The following is an 11537-nucleotide window of genomic DNA, read 5'->3' as shown; positions in this document are numbered from 1 at the left end:
TAACGGTAACACAACAGAGTGTAGAGTATTGACCAACACTGGATTACTTTTTAACCCAGTGATTTTGAAAATTAGAATCAAATTTACAAAGGACATCCTTGAAATCTTCCTTTGCAGTTCACCTCCAAGTGTGGCCACAAATCCCAGTAGCACAGGCAGTTCAGTGGGTGGGATGGTGAATTTAATCATCTGTCCAACCACAGACCCGGATGTAGTTGAGAGGTTGCTTTACTTTTTTGGTCCAGAATAATAGTGAACTATTGAGAGGAGATCCATTGCAGATCATCTACCACTCCGGGCCATGTTGGACACAAGAACGTAGAAATTCTGTTCCTAGATATTCTTAGCATCGTTAAGTGGATGGACAGTATGAGCCTGTTTGTATGTGTGGACTCAGCTTAACTTAATTACAATTCCTTATTTTATAAATGGTTACAGGGAATTAGATTTTAGGTTGGGTGGGGTGAGTTGAAATGTGTTAATGGTCTTAACACTGGATAGTGTACTAATTCCTCTGCTTAGTTTGTTTGGTACTAAGGCAGGTAATGAGGGTGCATACTGAGAAACATCCACTGTGCAAAGACCGAGCAGTCTTATCTGCTGACGTCAGTAGATAAATAATCAAATGTTTCTTTTCAACCATGTATTTGTTCATGTGTCGTTGACAAATTAAGATCCAGATATATATAGAAAATTAAATGGAAATAAAAGAAATAAATAGATTCCTTCCATGTAGTCATCTAAACATGGTGCATAGCTTCACACATTTCTCACATCCTTTGTGAATTGAAGTAAAATCTGCATTATATTACATTGCTCTCACTCACAATATGCATGTTTATTAGTCAATATTAGCCAGCCTCTCTGTAACATACATTTTATGAATGCACATATGGATTTGTCTTGCAGTAAATTCAAAATTGGCTGATTGCCAGGAACATTGAAAAATAAATGCAAACAGTACACTGCGGAAATCCAAGCTGAGCCGGTGCTGTCAGCAAGTACACTGCTGATCCAGTGGCAGAATGATTTTGTACTGCATCCTCCCATGAAGTTTGTATTCCTGAGTTGAATTTGCCATGTTCAAACATCCAAGAATGCGAATCTGAATGTGACATACTTTGAATTGAGAATGACTCCTGGTTTCATGCCAGACGCATGATACAAAGATCAACAACACCAATTGTTCACAGTGGATTTTTCAAGAAAATGTCCTTGTCTATTCACACATGGGCTGAGTCAAACATCACAAGACTTTGTACTAGCGAGTTAGCAGGGTAAAGTCCAAAAGACTGATGCTTTGTTATCCTTGTCATTAAACTGTTTACATAGAGTAGTAATACAAGATTTGCCTCAGGACTCGCATGGCACAGGTCACATGAGAGATGTGTACTTTGTCCTTGACTATATTTGAAAAATGCATACAGTACTGTGTCCACTCTCCTTTCTCATTTGTCCATATTTCAGACAAACACAAGTTCTTAAGGTACGGTAGTTGACAATACACTTGTGATTTCAGCTTAAATTGCCAAGAAGAAATATTTCTCTTCTTAAATCTTTTTTATTTTCTGAGATTTTTAGAAGGTTTTTTTAGGATTAATGAAACCTATTGACTGTATTTAATGCCTATCATTCAGTAAGGATTAAGATCATTCCTCCGGACCTGGAAAGTGGAGCAAATTACCTGGGTTCGCAGCCTCCTTATCCGGTGTTAAGATTTACTGACCTCAGTTAACTTCTTTACAACCTCACAATCCTGTAATCCCATTTTGGCAATTGGAAGACCAGTTTAGTGGTAAGGTATAAAATCACACTCCTCAACCGAGGAGTCGTCATGTCAATCAGCACTGCTGACTTCTTGTGGTGAAGAAGCTTGACAGAACCGCAGAGAATCAAGAATGGTTTGGGAGGGAGGAATTGAGCCTAATGGCACAGAGGGCAAGAACTTCTACATCCCCATGTCTAACAGGACTGGGGTTGTTAGAAGTCCTTTTGAATACCCACAGTACTATCTGGCAGATCCTATAATGTTCAAGCTTCTAGCTTTCTACATGTTCTTCTTGATCTGCACTGGAACTCCAATCAACGCTCTGACATTGCTGGTCACATTTCAGAACAAGAAGCTCCAGCAGCCTCTTAACTACATCCTGGTCAACTTGGCTGTGGCTGGATTGATCATGTGCGCCTTCGGATTCACCATCACCATTACATCTGCTGTTAATGGCTACTTCATTCTTGGTGCCACCGCCTGCGCTGTGGAGGGATTCATGGCCACACTTGGAGGTATAAAGTCAACTTTATTCTTCCTTACTCCTTCCATCAGACTTTTAGACAGCCAATCATCTTACTAAGTGACAATAACAGTGACACACATCTGATTCAAATCAACTTTTTCTCACTACAGGTGAAGTTGCTCTCTGGTCTCTGGTGGTGCTGGCTATTGAGAGATACATAGTTGTCTGCAAACCCATGGGAAGCTTCAAGTTCAGTGGAACTCACGCAGGAGCTGGAGTTGCTTTCACCTGGGTCATGGCTATGGCTTGTGCTGCCCCTCCACTTGCTGGCTGGTCCAGGTAAATCTACATTTTCATTTGTCATTCAAATTTAACATGTTTTTAAACATCTAAGGCTTAAAATGATGTAGATGTAGATGTATCATTTATTAAAACATTGAGACATTGCTACACAAATTTCTACTTATAAATCTGATACAGGTACCTTCCTGAGGGCATGCAGTGCTCATGTGGACCTGACTACTACACTCTGGCCCCTGGCTTCAACAATGAATCATACGTCATGTACATGTTTGTTGTCCACTTCTTCGTTCCTGTCTTCCTGATCTTCTTCACTTATGGCAGCCTTGTGCTGACAGTTAAAGCTGTAAGAAAAGTTTAAACTATTTAAATAGTTAAATTGCAAATATATAATAGATAATATTTAAAAACTGTCTATGTTGCAAATTCTGATCATATTTTGGTACCTTAAACACTTCAGGCAGCAGCCCAGCAGCAGGAGTCAGAATCCACCCAGAAAGCAGAGAGGGAAGTGACACGTATGTGCATCTTGATGGTCTTTGGCTTCCTGGTAGCATGGGTACCCTATGCAACTTTTGCTGGCTGGATCTTCCTGAACAAGGGAGCTGCATTCACTGCCCTGACAGCTGCTATCCCTGCCTTCTTTGCAAAGAGCTCAGCTCTGTATAATCCAGTCATCTATGTGCTGTTTAACAAACAGGTTGGTTGATTTACAGTTACCTTATCCTCATTTTCTTCATGTTTGTTCCCACCATGGTGGACATTACCTGCTTGTTTTTTCAATATGTCTGTTACTATTTCTTTTCCAGTTCCGTAACTGCATGCTGAGCACTATTGGAATGGGTGGCATGGTGGAGGATGAGACCTCAGTTTCTACCAGCAAGACAGAGGTGTCCACTGCTTCTTAAGCAAATATGGAGACATTTTCTTATACCTGGCTATTTCCTTTCTTGTGTCTCTTTGATCTGGAATAATCCTCGATGTGGACTGAGTGAAGTTCAGGGATGTCTGAACCACTCGAACAGTGATGAACAGCTCCAGCAACAAACTCAAGAACTGAATTTTTCTCACCTCCTACTTGAAGGATGCTGGAAAGCGTTTGTCATGTCGAATGTGAATTCGAAATCAATGCAAATATTATACGATCTGTGAATACATGTGGATGCTCACTTTGACTTTGAGAGGAAACGCTATCCCTGAAATGTTTGAGTTATTTGGCACTATTGAATCTACACAACATCCTGAAAGAGCATATGGTTTGAATGCCACCTAAAGATGCTTTTTTCTTACATCAACCGGGACACATTTTATACTGTATTTTTCAAAATGAGCAACTACATTAATTGTAAAACTATTTGTATCACTTGCTGAGTTGGCCGTCATGAATTGTAAACACTGTATATATAAAACATAGCATAGATAAATAAATGCATGCATGAAAATGTTTTGTTCCATCCAGTTATTAACATCATACCATGAAAAAGGGCATTAGCAATTTAAGTGGGATTTGGCAGGTGGGGGAACCCTGAGATCTGGTGTGGCGGTGCAGCAAGGGAAAATGACTTACTTCAAAAAACTCACCCAAATTGATTTGTACTGCGAGCTTGCATTTTTTTTCAATGTGTACAGGCTATGGCTTTTACACAGCAATTTGTTGTTGTGGTTTTAAGCTGTCCTGTTGGTGATACCTTCGGCTGTGCAAACCCTAAATTAACCAGATAACTTCAACAAACACATAATGTACTTAGCCACTGTCTATCTTTAAAAGAAGGAGCTAAAATCACTTTAATTCCCGAGCATCAGTACTATAAAGTTGCACTGCTTTATTTATGCGCAGCTTTAAATGGGTTTAATGAAACTCACAGAGATGCTTATGTTCCTAATGTTGTTCAAAGCTGTTTGACCAAATGCCCTCTAAAATAGAGCTGATGCATGAGTCCACATCCTGTCTATAGAAGGCGTCAGTGCCCATAGGAAGCACCTTAAGATCACATTGTCAGAATTTGGGGATTTTGGACTCTTTTAGGGTTGCTCAACCACACTTGAATTTCATCTCAGCACCCTTAAAAAAGAAGAAAATAATAACAATACTTATAATAACAATAAAAAGGACAACTCACACACAGTTGTGTGCACATTGGTAAATAAGTTTGAGCTCTATGAAGTTATATGGACTTTACTTGTAGATAGCATTTTCCGAGTTTCAGCACAGACTTTTTTACAACATAAAAATAAACACATCTTAAATTGGATCACAGCCACTCCAAGTGTGAAGCAACAGACTATAATCCTGTTCTTCAGTTCTGGGCAATGGCCTGTGTTGAGTCTGAACAATAAAATGAACAGTTGCATGAAGTCAAAAAGTGCTTACTGACCGCAGTACCTTGGGCAAATTGTTACACTGATCTTTAATGAGTTTTCTCAATTTTTCAGAAAATGTAATGGTTTCTTTCTTGCCATCATGAAATGTAGCCCATTACATGTACAGCGTTCAGAGAATGCAAAGATCATTTCAACTTGAATTTTTTTCTTAATGCAGCCACTGAACTTTTTCAAAGCAAAGGAAAGTGAACATATAGAATGCAAAGGCTTTATCATTCTGAAACAGATGAAGGACTAAATTACCTTACATTAAATATTATTCATTTAATAAAATGTTGAATGTTGGTAGTAGTAATAAATAGGGGCACTAGAAGAATGTGAATGCCACAGAGGTGATGTCTCTGGATTGATGCATTAGTGCTTCTTATAGTTAAAAAGTGTCCTTAACTCATGGAGCCCTTTGCAGTATCTGAAAGTGTGTACAAGTGAACAATGAAAGGTCAAAACCTAACTGCAGCTTTTCATGTGTCAGACTCAAGTCACAGGTTTTGCAGGTTTTCATAAAAATTGCATGGCAGCTCCCCACAGGATGCTTTTCACCACTTTTTGGTGTGTTTTTAGCATTAGAATTATGCATGATAACCAAAGGGTATTAATGTACTATTATATTAGGGCAGTTGTTATCATTATTGCATATATTATCGATTGCATAATTTGTATATTACACTAATATAATGCAGTGTAATTTTACATAACTTGTTTTAACAAATAATATGACAGCTTTAACCACTCATCAATATAAAGATTACAAGTAAATTGCTTACCATGTGTCTACTTGTTTTGGATTACAGTAGCACCCTCTAGATGGAAGAAGATGAATTACATCCTCTTAAACGTGTGAACAAACTGTAATGATGATGAGTGACGGTGAGATCAGTGAAGTTTAAACTCATACTCTACTGTACTAGACTGAACTGTACTGTACCGTACTGTACTAACCCTAACCCTAACCCTAACCCTAACCCTTTTTCTTTTCTTTTTTTACTCTTTAGGTAATCCACTCATTAATGTTTTAAAATCACTTGTATTTATACATTTTCATTTTTATTTTTATTTATGTATTTATTCAAAAGGGACACTGCACATTAATGGACACAGGTATCAATAAATGCACATGTAAATGCACCAGAGTTAACACAACTGCTAATTTGCATCTGTTGCCCCTGGGAGGTCACACACACATACACACAATCGTAAGACAAGTATAAAGTGCGTGATGATGTAAGGTTCATATCAGAAGTGACAAGACAAAATACATTACACAATCATAAGACAACTATAACGTGTGTGATGGTGTAGCAGAAGAAGTGCATAGCAGAAGTGAAGTTCAAATGAACCTACAGATTTCATACATACATATCTATATTCATACAGTGCAATACATTAAAACAATAACACTACACACACATACAAGATTTACAACAAACCAGTGTAATAAATCAGTGCAATGCATGCCCAACAGTGAGTGCAGGATTGATTACTCTTGAGTCAGTTCTTCAGATCTGTCTTGAATATGGCATATGTATCACATTCCCGTATTCTTAGTGGTAAACTATTCCAAATGTGCCTTGACTGAGAATACTGACTGACCAAAAGTGATGCATCTGAACGGTATTATATAGTCCCCTCTTGTGGTTGCCCTCGTAGATTGGTTATTGTTTGCTTTCTATTTGATGTAGTCACTTAATGTTGGTCTTGTGAATCAATTGTTTCATCTAGTTCATCTCTTCATATAAAGTGGACATAGTGGTGATATAGTCTCCTTATGTCCAGCCAACTTTTGGTCAATTACCCCTTAATATACTGTTTTATCACTGTACAGAATTTAAAGCTTTAAAGTTTGGGACTTGATGATGTATTGTTATTCTCAGAGCTACAATGATAGTTAATTAATCGATTAGTTGATTCACAATTGCCAACTATTTTGATAATAGATTAAACATATTTTTTTAAGGAAAAATGCCGAACATTTGCTGGTTTCAGCTTCCCAACTGTGATAATTTAATACTTCGTTTTGTCATGTGTAATAGTAAAATGAATAGTTCTGTGTTTTGGACTGTTAGTCAGAAAAAGTCACCTTGGACTCCGGGAAATTAGCATTTTTTTCATGTATACTTATCTTTGGATTGTTTTGTATACCTGGAAGCGATATGACATTTATATTTTTTGATGCAATATAATGTATTGACAATCTGAGATATTACTAGCTGTGTCTTTAACATCTCTGGATGTATCATGTCATTGTGGGTTATTCTATGTAACATATTCTCATATGATTTCACAATCAATATAGATTTTGATTTGTCAGACTGGATTAGCAGGAAAAAAAATGCACAAAAACAACTGTCGGACATTTAGAATTTATTTTGCAATTTTTGTCCATTGTTTTACCATTTGCAAGTGTGGCGATACGAGGGAGACTTTGATTCTTCAAAAGATCCAAATTGATTAACTTTGGAATCATCCATACCAATTGCAGGCAACCACCTCGACCAAAAGGTCCACCGTGGCGGGAGCGGAGAAGGAAGTACACGGCCAGGAAGCGGAAGAGCCTTTGAGCCAGGAAGTGAGAGACTGAGGGAGGGGCACAGGCTCCTTTTATCCCTTCGCCTCGTGCACTGATTGGCCAATGAGCCGGATAGGCCCAGGCCCAGCTGCCTTCTGGAGCAGTGGCATATCATACTGTTACACAAGCATTGTATTTTACCAAACTCCTAGAGACTTGACTTTCAAATTCAGTCAGTATCATCTAAAGATGATCTAAGGAAGATTAAAATTCATGCCATTTCATTGATGACGAAAGGCACTTTGATGTTTCGATATGAAGTGAAAAGTTGTAACCAAACAGACATATTCCAGTCTGCACCAAATTTCAATCCTGGTCTGAATACATATATTTTCCAATATTGAGTTATAGTCATAGCGCCCTTTCCTGGAAACAGGAAGTCAGCCTCATATATCAAACATCATCCAATTTCCATGAAATTTAAATTGTGCCATGTTCTTCACATAATATACAGAAATATAAGTATTGTGTGTTCTCTAGCACCACATTGTGTACACAGGAAGTGATGTTTAACACCTGCATGGAATATCCCATAAGAGCCTTGGTCTGAAGACATCAACATGTCAGCAATAAAAGCCCTTAAACTGCACCACACCCTGATATGCACAAAGATGTGAGGGCCTGATCAACACCGCTTGCAGCTTTAATTAAAGTTATTGTACTTTTTAGTATAGTTATCTTATGTTTATAAATGCGGATATTCCTGTATTAGTCCCATGGTGGGTACATTTACAGTATGAGGATATCAAGTAAAGTAGAGCATATCTCTTTTTTAGATTTGAGTGTATAAGCTGCACATTAAATAATTATGTGATCACATCAAAATTAAGTTTTTTTTATTTTGCTGCCTATTTAAGAAATAAATGTACAGTGCATATAAAATGTATTCAACCTCTTGGATGTTTTCCACTTTTATTGATTTTTGCCTTTACAAACCTCCCATGGCCTGCTGCCAAGAATCATCCCCACGGCATGATGCTGCCATCACCATGCTTCACAGTGGGGATGGTGTGTTTGTGGTGACGTGTAGTGTTTGGTGTCCGCCAAACATTGCATCTTATATCTTTGGTTGAACTCTAGTCAATATTTAATATGAGTTTTCTTCAACAGAGGCTTTCTCTTTGCTACTCTCCCATAAAGCAACAGTACAGTACATGCAGAGTATTTCCCATCTCAGCTACTGAAGCTTTTAACTCCTTCACACTAGTCATAGGTGTGTTGATGACCTCCCTCACCAGTCTCCTTCTCACTCAGTTTGTGAGGATGGCAGATTTACACATGTACCATATTCCTTTCTTTTAACTGAACTCCAGGGGATGTTCAGTGACTTGGAATTTTGTTTGCATCCATCCTTTGACTTATACTTTTCAATAACCTTTTATTGGAGTTTCTTGGAGTGTTATTTTTTTTTCTTCATGGTGTAATTGTAGAAGGAGTACTGATTAAGCAGTGACTGGACCTTCTAGACACAGGTGTTTTTATACTATAATCACTTGAGACACACTCACTGATCTCCATTTCACTTATTGTGAGAATACTAGGAAGAAGTGGCTGGACCTGTATTAAGACTACGTTTACACATGCCGACTATTTTCATAAAAGGACATTTCACCCTCTCCGGGCCCTAAATTAAGGCCCTGTTTATACCATCCATCCATCCATCCATCTTCTTCCGCTTATCCGGGGTCGGGTCGCGGGGGCAGCAGCCTAAGCAGGGAAGCCCAGACTTCCCTCTCCCCAGCCACTTCGTCCAGCTCTTCCCGGGGGACCCCGAGGCGTTCCCAGGCCAGCCGAGAGACATAGTCTCTCCAGCGTGTCCTGGGTCTTCCCCGGGGTCTCCTACCGGTGGGACGTGCCCTGAACACCTCACCAGGGAGGCGTCCGGGAGGCATCCTAATTAGATGCCCGAACCACCTCATCTGGCTCCTCTCGACGCGGAGGAGCAGCGGGTCTACTCCGAGCTCCCTCCGGATGACTGAGCTACTCACCCTATCTCTAAGGGAGAGCCCAGCCACCCTACGGAGGAAGCTCATTTCGGCTGCTTGTACCCGCGATCTTGTTCTTTCGGTCACTACCCAAAGCTCATGACCATAGGTGAGGGTAGGAACGAAGATCGACTGGTAAATCGAGAGCTTCGCCTTTCGGCTCAGCTCCCTCTTCACCACGACGGATCTGTGCAGAGTCCGCATTACTGCAGATGCCGCACCGATCCGCCTGTCGATCTCCCGTTCCATCCTTCCCTCACTCGTGAAAAAGACCCCGAGGTACTTGAACTCCTCCACTTGAGGCAGAATCTCATCCCCGACCCGAAGAGTGCACTCCACCCTTTTCCAGTTGAGGACCATGGCCTCGGATTTGGAGGTGCTGATTCTCATCCCGGCCGCTTCGCACTCGGCTGCGCACCGATCCAGTGAGAGTTGGAGGTCACGGTCTGATGAAACCAACAGGACCACATCATCCGCAAAAAGCAGTGACCCAATCCTGAGGTCACCAAACCGGACCCCCTCCACACCTTGGCTGCGCCTAGAAATCCCGTCCATAAAAATTATGAACAGGATCGGTGACAAAGGGCAGCCCTGGCGGAGTCCAACCCTCACTGGAAACAAGTCCGACTTACTACCGGCGATGCGGACCAAGCTCTGACACCGGTCGTACAGGGAACGGACGGCCCTTATCAGGGGGTCCGATACCCCGTACTCCCGGAGAACCCCCCACAGGATCCCCCGAGGGACACGGTCGAATGCCTTCTCCAAGTCCACAAAACACATGTGGACTGGTTGGGCAAACTCCCATGCACCCTCAAAGATCCTGCAGAGGGTGTAGAGCTGGTCCACTGTTCCACGGCCCGGACGAAAACCACACTGCTCCTCCTGAATCCGAGGTTCAACTACCCGACGGACCCTCCTCTCCAGCACCCCCGAATAGACCTTACCAGGGAGGCTGAGGAGTGTGATTCCCCTGTAATTGGAACACACCCTCCGGTCCCCTTTCTTAAAAAGGGGGACCACCACCCCAGTCTGCCAATCCAGAGGCTCTGCCCCCGATGTCCACGCGATGCTGCAGAGTCGTGTCAACCATGACAGCCCCACAACATCCAGGGCCTTGAAGAACTCGGGCCGGATCTCATCCACCCCCGGGGCCCTGCCACCGAGGAGCTTTTTAACCACCTCGGCAACCTCAGCCCCAGAGATAGGAGAGCCCACACCCGAGTCCCCCGGCCCTGCTTCCTTACCGGAAGGCGTGTTGGTGGGATTGAGGAGGTCTTCCAAGTATTCCTTCCACCGATCCACAACGTCCCGAGTCGAGGTCAGCAGCGCACCGTCCCCACCGTACACAGTGTTTACGGCGCACTGCTTCCCCCTCCTGAGACGCCGGATGGTGGTCCAGAATCTCTTCGAAGCCGTCCGGAAGTCTTTTTCCATGGCCTCACCGAACTCCTCCCATGTCCGGGTTTTTGCCTCAGCGACCGCCCTAGCTGTGCTCCGCTTGGTCTGCCGGTACCTGTCTGCTGCCTCCGGAGTCCTACAGGCCAAAAAGGACCTATAGGACTCCTTCTTCAGCTTGACGGCGTCCCTCACCGCCGGTGTCCACCAGCGGGTTCGGGGATTGCCGCCGGGGGGCCGTTCCTCCCAATCACACCCTTCCAGGTCTCACTGTCGCTACCAACATGGGCGTTGAAGTCCCCCAGCAGAACGAGGGAATCCCCAGGGGGAGTGTTTTCCAGCACCCCCTCCAAGGAGTCCAAAAAGGCTGTATGAGCTGCTGTTCGGACCATAGGCACAAACAACAGTCAGAATCCGTCCCCCCACCCGAAGGCGGAGGGAGGCCACCCTCTCGTCTACCGGGGTAAACTCCAACATACAGGCACCAAGCCGGGGGGCAATAAGTATTGCCACCCCTGCCCGGCGCCTGACACCAGTGGCAACTCCAGAGTGGACGAGAGTCCAACCCCTCTCGAGGAGACTGGTTCCAGAGCCCTTGCTGTGCGTCGAGGTGAGGCCGACTATATCTAGCCGGAACTTCTCAACCTCACGCACCAGCTCAGGCTCCTTCCC

General features: G+C 42.6%; 1 protein-coding gene across 1 annotated transcript; it reads left to right on the top strand.

The window, feature by feature from the left end:
* Window positions 1-1898: 1898 nt before the first annotated feature.
* Window positions 1899-3442, top strand: LOC128355723 (green-sensitive opsin-like). The gene is made up of 5 exons (XM_053316053.1): window positions 1899-2283; window positions 2405-2573; window positions 2715-2880; window positions 2995-3234; window positions 3344-3442. Exons 1-5 carry the CDS (start codon window positions 1899-1901, stop codon window positions 3440-3442), a joined length of 1059 nt encoding a protein of 352 aa, XP_053172028.1.
* Window positions 3443-11537: the final 8095 nt, after the last annotated feature.

The sequence above is a fragment of the Scomber japonicus genome, chromosome 3 (assembly GCF_027409825.1).
Source record: "Scomber japonicus isolate fScoJap1 chromosome 3, fScoJap1.pri, whole genome shotgun sequence".
In the NCBI taxonomy this organism is placed as follows: domain Eukaryota; kingdom Metazoa; phylum Chordata; class Actinopteri; order Scombriformes; family Scombridae; genus Scomber; species Scomber japonicus.
Note: the sequence above shows the minus strand (reverse complement) of the source record. Positions and strands in the feature narration are given on the sequence as shown.